The 12,884-nt window shown below is 40.8% G+C and overlaps 1 protein-coding gene across 2 annotated transcripts in view; it reads left to right on the forward strand.

The window, feature by feature from the left end:
- The window catches only part of Ttn (titin), a 270,592-nt gene that overhangs the window by 26,523 nt on the left and 231,185 nt on the right, over positions 1-12,884 (forward strand). For both annotated transcript variants that reach the window (XM_035446340.1, XM_035446341.1), the window contains 16 exons: positions 271-554; positions 672-836; positions 938-1,106; positions 1,216-2,909; positions 3,096-3,377; positions 3,759-4,025; positions 4,113-4,385; positions 4,607-4,870; positions 4,961-5,221; positions 6,944-7,204; positions 7,796-8,059; positions 8,152-8,412; positions 8,531-8,791; positions 9,744-10,004; positions 10,870-11,011; positions 11,098-11,263. In XM_035446340.1, coding sequence (XP_035302231.1) covers positions 271-554; positions 672-836; positions 938-1,106; positions 1,216-2,909; positions 3,096-3,377; positions 3,759-4,025; positions 4,113-4,385; positions 4,607-4,870; positions 4,961-5,221; positions 6,944-7,204; positions 7,796-8,059; positions 8,152-8,412; positions 8,531-8,791; positions 9,744-10,004; positions 10,870-11,011; positions 11,098-11,263 — 5,275 coding nt within the window. The remainder of the gene's footprint in view (positions 1-270; positions 555-671; positions 837-937; positions 1,107-1,215; positions 2,910-3,095; positions 3,378-3,758; positions 4,026-4,112; positions 4,386-4,606; positions 4,871-4,960; positions 5,222-6,943; positions 7,205-7,795; positions 8,060-8,151; positions 8,413-8,530; positions 8,792-9,743; positions 10,005-10,869; positions 11,012-11,097; positions 11,264-12,884) is intronic.

Genomic DNA, 12,884 nt, shown 5'->3' on the forward strand with positions numbered 1-12,884 from the left:
GATAAAGGTAAGATAGAAAGATGGTAATATGGGCTTCCTAAGATTTTGAGTCTGGGTACCTGGATGTATTGAATGACCAGGGATTAATATAAGCAAAACACAACCTTAGGGACAATAATAATATGTTCTTCTTGGGAGTTCAGTGGGTCTCAGGTGAATTCTAAAACATGCAGAAGTAAATTCCAAAGTAGCATCAACGATTAAGACAGACAGATCTTCTTCTGTGCTTTCTGTATGCTTCATGAAATAATGGTTACCTTCATTTTCCAGGTCTGTCTCTCCACGTTCAGTGAGCAGGTCACCCATACGTATGTCTCCTGCAATGTCCCCTGCACGGATGTCCCCAGCTCGGATGTCCCCTGCTCGGATGTCCCCTGCACGGATGTCCCCTGGACGCAGGCTGGAGGAAACAGATGAATCACAACTGGAGAGACTGTATAAGCCAGTCTTCGTGCTAAAACCTGCTTCTTTCAAGTGTTTAGAAGGACAGACTGCCAGATTTGACTTAAAGGTTGTGGGTAGACCCATGCCAGAGACATTCTGGTTTCACAATGGTAAGTCTGATACAGCTACTCTCATGAGTCTGTGGACATAGAAACAAGCTCATATGTGTATATCCAACAATACAAAAATAAAAAAGAAACTATTTTAGTTTTGCTTATTTTTAACAGGACAGCAAATTGTCAATGATTATACACATAAAGTTGTCATTAAAGAAGACGGAACTCAGTCACTGATTATTGTCCCTGCATCACCCAGTGACTCTGGAGAATGGACAGTGGTTGCCCAAAACAGGGCAGGAAAATCTACAATATCTGTGACTCTAACTGTGGAAGGTGAAACAAAAACTTTATTAAAATTAAAACTATTTCACCATTTGGGTCATATACAGGTATTCCAGCCCCAGCCACTCTAAATCATGACCTTACTCTTTCAGCTGTGGAACACCAGATAAAACCAGCATTTGTGGAAAAACTGAAAAATATCAACATAAAGGAAGGTTCCAGGCTTGAAATGAAAGTCAGAGCTACAGGGAACCCCAACCCTGACATTGTGTGGCTGAAAAATAGTGACATCATTGTACCTCATAAATACCCAAGGATCAGGTATGTTTGAAAAGATAATCAAATTAAACTTCTCATACAAATCCAATAGTCATATAAGCAGAAAGCGCTACCACTATATTGATGGTTTTGTTTTCATATTTTTAAATAGGATTGAAGGAACCAAAGGAGAAGCCGCCCTTAAGATTGATTCCACTCTCGGCCAAGATTCTGCCTGGTATACTGCCACTGCTATTAATAAGGCAGGCCGCGACACCACAAGGTGCAAAGTCAATGTTGAGGTTGAGTTTGCTGAGCCTGAGCCGGAAAGAAAACTGATCATCCCACGAGGGACATACAGAGCAAAGGAGATTGCTGCCCCAGAACTGGAGCCTCTCCATTTGAGATACGGTCAAGAGCAGTGGGAAGAGGGGGACCTCTACGACAAGGAGAAGCAACAGAAACCGTTTTTCAAGAAGAAACTCTCTTCCCTCAGGTTGAAGCGCTTTGGACCCGCCCACTTTGAATGCAGACTCACACCAATTGGTGACCCAACAATGGTGGTCGAGTGGCTCCATGATGGAAAGCCACTGGAGGCAGCCAACAGGCTCCGTATGATTAATGAATTTGGATACTGCAGCCTTGATTATGGAGTTGCATATAATAGAGACAGTGGTGTCATCACATGCAGAGCCACTAACAAATATGGGACAGATCACACATCTGCTACGCTTATCGTAAAAGATGAGAAAAGTCTAGTGGAAGAATCTCAATTACCTGAGGGGAAGAAAGGCCTACAGAGAATTGAAGAACTAGAGAGAATGGCTCATGAAGGTGCACTTACAGGTGTAACAACAGATCAAAAGGAAAAGCAAAAGCCAGACATTGTCTTGTTCCCAGAGCCAGTGAGAGTGCTTGAAGGAGAGACAGCCCGATTCCGCTGCCGAGTAACAGGCTACCCTCAGCCCAAGGTCAACTGGTACCTCAATGGACAGCTCATCCGTAAAAGCAAAAGGTTCAGGGTTCGCTATGATGGCATTCATTATCTGGATATTGTGGACTGCAAATCCTACGATACAGGTGAAGTCAAGGTCACTGCAGAAAACCCTGAAGGCGTGACAGAGCATAAAGTAAAACTTGAAATCCAACAGAGGGAGGATTTCAGATCTGTCCTCAGGCGAGCTCCTGAGCCAAAGCCTGAGTTTCACGTACATGAACCAGGAAAACTTCAGTTTGAAGTGCAGAAAGTAGACAGACCCGTTGACACCAGTGAAGCCAAAGAAGTAGTGAAGCTGAAAAGGGCTGAAAGAATCACCCATGAAAAGGTGTCCGAGGAGTCAGAAGAACTGCGCAGTAAATTTAAGCGCAGGACGGAGGAGGGGTACTATGAGGCTATCACAGCTGTGGAACTTAAGTCTCGAAAGAAGGATGAATCCTATGAAGAACTCCTCAAGAAAACAAAAGATGAGCTGCTACATTGGACCAAAGAGTTAACTGAAGAGGAGAAGAAAGCCCTCGCCGAAGAAGGCAAAGTCACTATTCCAACTTTCAAACCTGAGAGGATTGAACTTAGCCCTAGTATGGAGGCACCCAAGATCTTTGAACGAATCCAAAGCCAGACAGTTGGCCAAGGATCTGATGCCCACTTTAGAGTCAGAGTTGTGGGGAAACCAGACCCTGAATGTGAATGGTATAAAAATGGTGTAAAAATTGAGCGGTCTGACCGAATCTACTGGTACTGGCCAGAAGACAATGTTTGTGAACTGGTCATAAGGGATGTTACTGCAGAAGACTCTGCCAGCATCATGGTAAAGGCCATCAACATAGCTGGAGAAACTTCAAGTCATGCATTCTTGCTTGTCCAAGGTAATCCAAAAATGTTTCATTTGCTAGTGCTCTCTCTCTCTCTCTCTCTCTCTCTCTCTCTCTCTCTCTCTCTCTCTCTCTTCTCTCTCTCTGCCCATGAATAACCCATGATATATTTAAATGTTTTTCTTTTCCCATTATTCAAATTGTAAGTTTAATTTTCTTCCCCCTCTCCCTACCTTGTAGCTAAACAATTGATCACTTTCACACAAGAATTGCAAGATGTTGTTGCTAAGGAAAAGGACACCATGGCAACATTTGAATGTGAAACTTCAGAACCATTTGTCAAAGTAAAATGGTACAAAGATGGTATCGAAATTCATGCAGGAGATAAGTATAGGATGCACTCTGATCGAAAGGTTCACTTCCTGTCTGTGCTGACCATCGACACATCTGATGCCGAAGACTACAGCTGTGTACTTGTGGAAGATGAAAATATCAAAACAACAGCGAAACTTATTGTGGAAGGTAAAAGAAATAATGGCTATGTTGTATACTGAAGTCAATTTTTATTCTGTGATAAAATGAGCTATACATTTCTCCTTTCATAAAATAATTTTAGTGAATTAGATGCAAACTTTATATCAAGGGTCATCAATTAATATTGTTAATTAGAAATATTGTCAATTTGGATTTTTTAAGCAGTATTATTTTATTGCCTGCTTTAATCCAAAACAATTCAAAAATTAAAACAATTGATTTGTCGTAAACATTTCTCAGCCCACTAGCAGGAAGACCATTCTTGAAAATTGAGGAAGGAGATAATAGATACATAAGGCGGCATATCTATCTATACTCTGGTTCCAAAACTCTCCCAAGACATTAATTCACCTTCATCTTATTCTTCAGGTGCAGTTGTTGAGTTCCTGAAAGAACTTCAGGACATAGAAGTCCCAGAATCATACTCAGGAGAGTTGGAGTGTATTATATCCCCTGAAAACATAGAAGGCAAATGGTATCACAATGATGTGGAGCTAAAGTCCAATGGCAAATACTCAATTACATCCCGCCGTGGGCGCCAAAACCTCACAGTCAAGGATGTAACCAAAGAGGACCAGGGAGAGTACAGCTTTGTTGTCGATGGGAAGAAGACAGCCTGTAAACTGAAGATAAAACGTGAGTCTTCCCATCCCTAACACTGCAGTGTGCGGTAGTAGAGCTAATGATAAAACCATGACATTCTTTTTTCCCCATCTTTCACAGCCCGACCTATTGCGATTCTCCAAGGACTTAGTGATCAAAAGGTCTGTGAGGGTGACATTGTTCAGCTTGAAGTCAAAGTCTCCCTAGAAAATGTGGAAGGCATCTGGATGAAAGATGGCCAGGAAGTGCAGCACAATGACAGGGTTCACATTGTGATAGACAAACAGTCCCACATGCTGCTTATTGAAGACATGACCAAAGAGGATGCTGGGAATTACTCCTTCACTATTCCTGCCCTCGGACTCTCTACCAGTGGGCATGTCTCTGTCTATAGTGAGTCTTACATAGTTTTATGCTAATTTTTCTCCTTTAAAATATTGTTATGCTGGGGATCACACCTGTGGTGTTGCACATACAAAGCAGGTCTCTATGCTGAGCTACGACCCCATATCTAGTTTTATGTTCCCATTGACATTGAGCTAAAAAGCTTGACTGTGCAGACATTTTAAACAAAACTCACATTGATACAATTCTTTGCTTGTCTTCCTTTGCAGGTGTTGATGTGATAACACCACTAAAAGATGTCAATGTGATTGAAGGCACCAAGGCTGTACTTGAATGCAAGGTCTCAGTCCCTGATGTAACTTCTATTAAATGGTACCTCAATGATGAACAAATCAAGCCTGATGACCGTGTGCAATCCATTGTCAAAGGCACCAAACAGAGACTTGTGATTAACCGAACTCATGCATCTGATGAAGGACCTTACAAGCTGATGGTTGGCAGAGTGGAAACCAGCTGTAACCTCTCTGTAGAGAGTAAGGATGGACCCACATCACTAGTCATTACTTTAAGCATTTTGCATTCTCACTGTAAAAATGACCACTGAATATTTTCTATTTCCCTAGAAATTAAAATCATCAGAGGTCTCCATGACCTGACGTGCACAGAAACTCAAAATGTGGTCTTCGAGGTTGAGCTGTCCCACTCAGGAATTGATGTCTTATGGAATTTTAAGGGCAAGGAAATTAAGCCCAGTTCTAAATATAAAATTGAAGCTCATGGCAAGATATACAAACTGACAGTCATGAATATGATGAAAGATGATGAAGGAGAATATGCATTTTATGCTGGAGAAAATACAACATCTGGAAAGCTTACCGTGGCAGGTTTGTATATTGATCATTCAATCAAAGTTCTTCTGAGGAGCAACTAGTGTAATTATAAAGGCATTGTTTCCCATTCTCCCTCCAATCCTCATCTGCTTCCCACTACCATGTGTCTTATCTCACTGATCTCAAGGCTAATAATACCCCATTCTGATGCTACCAGCCTAAATTGTGAGTGCTCACCTAGGCCTACTTCAGATGCCATCTGTTTATCACGCTCAGGTGCCTGCTCCTCCACAAAGCTTTCTTTAACCTCTCCACTTCTTTCGCCAATCCTGGATGCCTTTGTCCTTGACTCTTTCATGGTCTTTATTATACATGTGGCTTATTCCTTGTTTCCTTTCCCCACACCAGATCATATGGCCCATGCACATAGAATTGATTGCATCTCTCTCTTCTCTGGTACTCCTCAGGATAGATGATGAAAAATGTTTGCTAAACTGAGCTTCACTTTAACCTTGCCTCAATAAAGATTTATTTTTAAAGCATTCTTTATCCTTTAAGCCTTTTCCTCTTACTTCATTTTTGTGGGCCCAATGATTATTTTCTATTATAAATACAACTTAATTCATCTGTGTATTTGGTGACCTGAAGGGGAAACACAACCTTTCCCATTTAGCAGAAATCCTTAGCTTTAGATTGAAGAATAGTAATTATAGTCCACTTGTCCACACAGAAGTAGAAGTCATCATTAACAGTTTTGGTCCATTACAGTTTGAGCATTGAGGGATTGGGATGTTCTGCTCAGATTTGACTCTTGTGGTCCATAAGCAAGTCAGATAGTAAAAGTGTGTCCTAGTTGATGTGTAGGTCTCACGATATATACTTTATGACTTATTTCCTTAGTGACTTGGCCATAAAAGACCTATAAAATAAAATCTCAGGTCCTTTAAATTCACAAGATTATTTTAAATATCATTTTAAGTATATGAAACAAAAGGCTTTAAGCCCTTATGTGATTTTCTTGGCATTTGAAAAGTACCTGCCATAGGCAAGAGATTACTAGAAAATCAAAACCTAAAAGTAAAGTGGGTGTGTGTATCTGTCCTTGAATTTAGAGGAAAACAGGTGCCTAAGTAGCTAAGTAGTGAAAGCAGTTACTTTTGCTTCCAGTGACAATGGGGTGAAGCAACAGTAGGAAACATTGGAGAAGAGATGACATTTCAACTCAGGGAGTTGTGGTATATAAGTAACACATTTAATGTGTCTTTTAAGAATACCAGTGAAAGCTGAACATGATAGCTTAATGCCTATGATTCCAGCACTTGGAAGGATGAAACAGAAAGATTCCCATGAGTGTGGGGGCCAAACTGTGTCACAGTGTAAGGCAATGTACCAAATAAGTGAACAATAAGTAAATTATTGACTTTGACATTTTGTTTAGCAAATTGTTCCTGAATATAAAACATATACTAAAAAAATAATTCCTACAGGACCAAATAGCATGCTTTCTAAAAGAAGGAATTGTGTTGAAAGCTATCTATGTGTTATAGATTTCAGAATTCTTTATTAAACTGTTTTTCCCCTTTGCACAATGTATTTTCTGATTTTTAGTCATGCATACTTAGAATAAGGGATTTCTGTGGCACTGAGGTAACAGCAACCTTTTTATGTTTAAAACCATGTTTTTAAATTTTGATATTTGATGTTTAATTGTGCAATGGTTTCTTCAGTCTGTGGATATTTTAAAGGACTCATGTGTATCCTACTCTTGTTCTGAAGGGGGCGCCATCTCCAAGCCACTCACAGACCAGACGGTAGCCGAATCCCAGGAAGCTGTGTTTGAGTGTGAAGTTGCCAACCCTGAGTCTGAGGGTGAGTGGCTCAAGGATGGAAAACCCTTGACTCTGAGCAACAACTTCAGAAGTGAATCTGATGGCCACAAAAGGAGACTTGTCATTGCTGCTGCCAAGTTAGACGATGTGGGAGAATACACCTACAAGGTGGCCACCTCCAAAACATCTGCCAAGCTGAAAGTCGAAGGTCAGTCTTGATGCTTTCTTAACTGTTACTAACAGGAGACTCAAACTGAATGGCTATTTAAGGTCACAAACATTTTCACTTTATAACATCAGAATTTCACCAACTTTTCTTTATGAATCCTGTAGGAGAATGTGCAAGTTTTCATCAGATGTATTTGTGTGTATGTTTGTGTTTGTGTGTGTGTGTGTGTGTGTGTGTGTGTGTGTGTGTGTGAGAGAGAGAGAGAGAGAGAGAGAGAGAGAGAGAGAGAGAGAGAGAGAGAGAGAGACGAAAGCTTTATTTAGGGTCTGTAAAACAGCTTCATCAGACACTAATGCCACATCCCTTCTATTAAGACTGTCTAATACCACAGTCTATTAAGCTGTTAGTATGTGATACGAAATCTTTCTATCACTGTAATATGTCCAGTTCCAACTGGATCTCAGATTTTCTTAAGTAATCACCAAGTGTCTTTTAAAATGAGGGACTACAGAATTATAGTGTTGGCTAACCATTCTTTTGCATGCTGACTGGTGGTAATCAGATTGAGAACTTCTGTTGCTTACTGGTCATCATTGCTATTTTCTAAACCAATTCTTACCTCTTCTTAAGCTGTCAAAATTAAGAAGACTCTGCGGAACCTCACAGTGACAGAGACACAGGACGCTATCTTCTCTGTCGAACTTACACACCCAGATGTCAAAGGTGTCCAGTGGATAAAAAATGGAGTCGTTCTGGATTCCAGTGACAAGTATGAGATCTCAGTCAAAGGAACATTATATTCTCTGAAGATTAAAAACTGCACCCTGGTAGATGAATCTGTCTATGGCTTCAAACTTGGAAGGCTAGGAGCCAGCGCCAGGCTGCATGTAGAGAGTAAGTTGACTCGAACATTGTATAGGTAGGCAGCCTGTGGCTACCATCCTGTTAATTGTATTACTGAATTTCTCCAACTTTCCCCATTATAGCTGTCAAGATCATTAAAAAACCAAAGGATGTGACTGCCCTGGAAAATGCTACTGTTGCCTTTGAAGTCAGTGTCTCCCATGACACAGTTCCGGTGAAATGGTTCCATAAGAATGTGGAGATTAAGCCAAGTGACAAGCACAGACTGGTCTCAGAGAGGAAGGTCCATAAGCTGATGCTGCAGAATATCTCCCCGTCTGATGCTGGGGAATACACAGCCATGGTGGGGCAGCTGGAGTGCAAAGCAAAGCTGTTTGTAGAGAGTAAGTGTTTGGCAGCCTTTAAGGCATTTCCCCGGGTGACTCTATGGGTTTGCTACTGTTTTCCTTCATCTGCGTTTAAAAATACACTAACTGAGCTACTTTCTGATTTCCCCCCAAGCACTGCATGTCACAAAGACTATGAAAAATATTGAGGTTCCTGAAACCAAATCTGCCTCTTTCGAGTGTGAAGTGTCCCACTTCAATGTCCCTTCCATGTGGCTGAAGAACGGTGTGGAAATAGAGATGAGTGAAAAGTTCAAGATTGTTGTGCAAGGCAAACTCCACCAGCTGATCATCATGAACACGAGCACTGAGGACTCGGCAGAATACACATTTGTTTGTGGCAATGACCAAGTCAGTGCAACCCTGACAGTGACCCGTAAGTAAATATATAGGAATATGTGTGTATGTGCCTGGATAGGTGGTTTGTATATATGTGGAGGTACCTGAATAGCTGCCCCGGCCGGCGGGGCTCCGGTAATTCGTGAGTCCGAGGTGGATCAAGCCTGAAAATAATGGGCGGGAAAGAAGAGCCAGACCAAGCAGGATCTTTGTCAAGGTCCAACTTTATTGAAACCAAGGGGCTTTTTAAAGAGAAAGGAGGAAGCAGAGAAAAAGGAGGTGGGGGAGGAAAGAATGTTAATTGCTCTCAGGCAGGTATCCGGAATCTCCTGTGTTAAGGAAGTCGGGGAAGGAATAGGTGTTAGTTGCTTCTCAGGCCAGGTCCCAGAACCTGAGGGGTGGGATGCTAGACTAGCTGGCGGCTGGCTAGGCATGGGGGTTGCCAAGGCTGGCTTCTGACATCGTGGGATGCTAGACTGGCTGGTGGCTAGCTAGGCATGGGGGGGTCGCCAAGGTTGGCTTATGACAAATAGGTGGTGCGTATATATATGTGTGTGTGTGTACATGAATAGGTGGTGGGTATGTGTGCACATACACTTATCTAGATATTTAGCAGATTTACTCTTTCATATTCTACACTTTTGTCTCCAAATGATTTAACTTATTGAAAACATTCTTGATATAGCATCTACTGAGTGTTCACAATGAGTCTCCGCTAGCCTCTTTACACAGATAACAAGTTTCTAATTACAATATTATCAAAAGTCTACCTAGAGAGATGGTTCTGTGTCACCCACTTTATGTCCCTGTCACTCTCTCAGCTGGACTTCTCTTATAAATGGACAGTGTCAGAGCTCCTGTCCCTAAATTATAATCACGTCAGCACATAGACAGAAACCATTAAAAAACTCCCATAATGCACTTGTTATAACCTACTGCATAGTTACAGTGCATACTCAGGAGTTTCGCTTCTTATTCCTCCTCTGCAGCAATTATGATTACATCCATGCTGAAAGACATCAATGCTGAAGAAAAAGACACTATAACTTTTGAGGTGACAGTAAACTATGAAGGCATTTCTTATAAGTGGTTAAAGAATGGTGTGGAAATCAAATCGACTGACAGGTGCCAGATGAGAACCAAGAAGCTCACCCACTCACTGAACATCAGGAATGTTCACTTTGGAGATGCTGCTGACTACACTTTTGTGGCTGGCAAAGCCACATCAACAGCTACCCTTTATGTTGAAGGTATGGTTCCCTAAATGTATCCGCAAGAAAAGAAAGAAGTCAAATATGCCACACAAAATATTAATCTTTCAATTAAAGAATAGACAAATAGGATTTGGTAGGTCCATACAATTGGGGTGGTAATTGAAATAAAAAGAAATTATTAACACATGCTGTAACATGGGTAAATGCTGGAAATACATGAAATGAAAGAAGCCAGCCACAGAGCAACACAGGCTGTATGAATCCATTTGTATGAAATGACTTTAATACACGAATCTATTGAAACATAGATCATTAGCTTCAGTCTAGAGGGAGGTGATGGGAAGTGAATATGATGGCTAAGAGAAGACTGAGTTCTTTCTGAGAAAAGTGAAATGCCTTTAAAATTAGGGTGATGGTTCTATAATATATACAGTTGAAGTCATCAAATTATACACTCTAATATATACATTGAGCTGTATACACTAAATCATAATATACATTGAATTATGCACTCTAATAAATCAGGATTGTTTTGGTTTCTCTGAGCCACACTGGCTTGGCCCACACATTAAATCCAGGTTTCCAGCTGGTGCATCCAATGTGTTAATTAATTAATTGAAAATATGAATACATTCATTTTGCATGGCATTGTAACAAGATGGTATCTTGCTCATGTTTAAGAACAATGTGACAAATTTACAAAATAAGTTCCAAACCATTCCCAAAATGCTTGAAGTAAGTTTACAGATTTTGCGTTGGGCCACATTCATAGTTATCCTGGGGTGGAACCAGCCCTGTGTCTGTGGGTCAGATACCTCTTGTAAATGTATAAGTTGAATAACATATGACTTATATATCAATAAAGATGTCAAGTGCTAATTTTTTATGTTCTGTTTTACAGCTCGTCATATCGAATTTAGGAAACACATTAAGGACATTAAGGTTCTGGAGAAGAAACGAGCCATGTTCGAATGTGAGGTTTCTGAACCTGACATTACTGTCCAGTGGATGAAAGATGGCCAAGAGCTTCAGATAGCAGACAGGTCAGTTTTTTCCCTTGTTGTGTTCCAACTATTCCAATTTCCTTTTGAATTCCATGCATTAAGCTCAAGTTTCCTTTCATTCACAGGATAAAGATTCAGAAGGAGAAATATGTCCACCGCCTTCTGATCCCATCTACACGGATGTCTGATGCTGGGAAGTACACAGTGGTGGCAGGAGGCAACATGTCCACTGCTAACCTCTTTGTAGAGGGCAGGGATGTCCGCATCCGCAGCATTAAAAAGGAGGTTCAGGTATTGTCTACATATTGAATTTTCCGACAAATTATCAATAGTACTTAATCCACTCTTATGCTTTAATTTCTGACTTTTAACTTTTCTAATCACAGTATTTTAAAGACTGAAATCAGCTTGTCCCTATTGGCTTAGATTCTTATGTTGCCATCAGTTAACTCTCAGTTTCTTGTCACTCATCAAGTATGTCCTTTCATTGTTCAGCTAATTTCTTTCATTAAAACAGCTGTAGATGGATTGCTGAAATGACTAAGTGGTTGAGAGCCATGGCTGCTTCCCCAGAGGACCTGGATTTGATTCCAGGCACCCATGTGGCAACTTACAACCATCTGTAACTCCAGTTCCAGGGAATCTGATGCCTACTTCTGACTTCCTCTGGCACTAGGCATGCCAATGGTGCACAGGCATACATTGAGGCAAAGTACCCAAACACATAAGATAAAATTTTAAAACATTTGTAGAAAGTATGCTGTTGAACAAATGGCTACTTCCCATGCAGCTCCAATCAGAAGCAAATTAAAATTTAACTTGTGACATTCACACATTAGCTAGAAATAAGAAAATCTAGGGGATGGCAATTCTCTTTTTTCCCTATGGAGAAGCAGGTATATAGAATTTGAGTGTCTGTGATGCTTGCTGTGATTCTAAGAGTAACCTCAGTGTGAGCAGTGCTGGATTCATACTAAAGATGCTAAACAGACATGTTTGCTATCTGTCTTAGCCACTGTTCTATCGCTGTTAAGAGACACCATAACCAGGGCAACTCTTATAGAGAAAAAACTTAATTGGGAGCTTGCTTACAGTTTCAGAGAATTAGTTATGATCATCATGGTGGAAAGTAGACCCGGATGGGACCTGCGAGCTTTCCAATCTGATCCACAGGCAGCAGACAGAGAGAAAAGACTAGGCCACACATAGGCTTTGGAATCCTCAAAGCCCACCCCCAGTGTCACACCTCCTCCAACAAGGCCACACCTCCTAATCCTCCCCAAACAGTTCTACTAACTGGTGGCCAAGCATTCAAACACATGAGCCTGTGGGGGCCATGCTCATGCAAACCTCCATAACATCCACTGTGCTTACAACGCTTATCCTTACAAATGGTGACCTTTCCAAATGAAACAATGGAAGGAGTACATTCTAAGAAATTCATTTTGAGTTCAGATCCATCGCTTTTCTCTTCCAGAAAAAAAAAATATCATATTTTTAGAGAAACTTGTTCTATGTTAAAAAAAAAATTTGCAATGAGGACTCACATGACCAGCCAAGCTCTTCTCCCCTTGTTTGTTTGTTTGTTTGTTTTTGTTCTGAACTTTGGTTTCATCACTCTTAGACTAAGGACAGTAATTGCTCTCTAGCTCACAGAGTTATAGTTCATATGATGTGAAATCAGATTGAAGGGGAACTTCAAAGACCTCTGTAAATAATTAAAAGCCCCCAGATGTAAAATATCATCATCTCAGTTATTATTTATTAAAGCACAAATGTTTAAAGACAAAATAATTGTCTCCTGGAGCAACCTCCCCTCATTAGCCCAGGTATGAGCTTGATTCCCTACACAAGAGATTTGGGTACCACTTATCCAAAAACACGCAGGAAAAAATGTAAATGTGCCATAATC

This window comes from Cricetulus griseus, chromosome 6, assembly GCF_003668045.3.
Source record: "Cricetulus griseus strain 17A/GY chromosome 6, alternate assembly CriGri-PICRH-1.0, whole genome shotgun sequence".
NCBI classification, from domain to species: domain Eukaryota; kingdom Metazoa; phylum Chordata; class Mammalia; order Rodentia; family Cricetidae; genus Cricetulus; species Cricetulus griseus.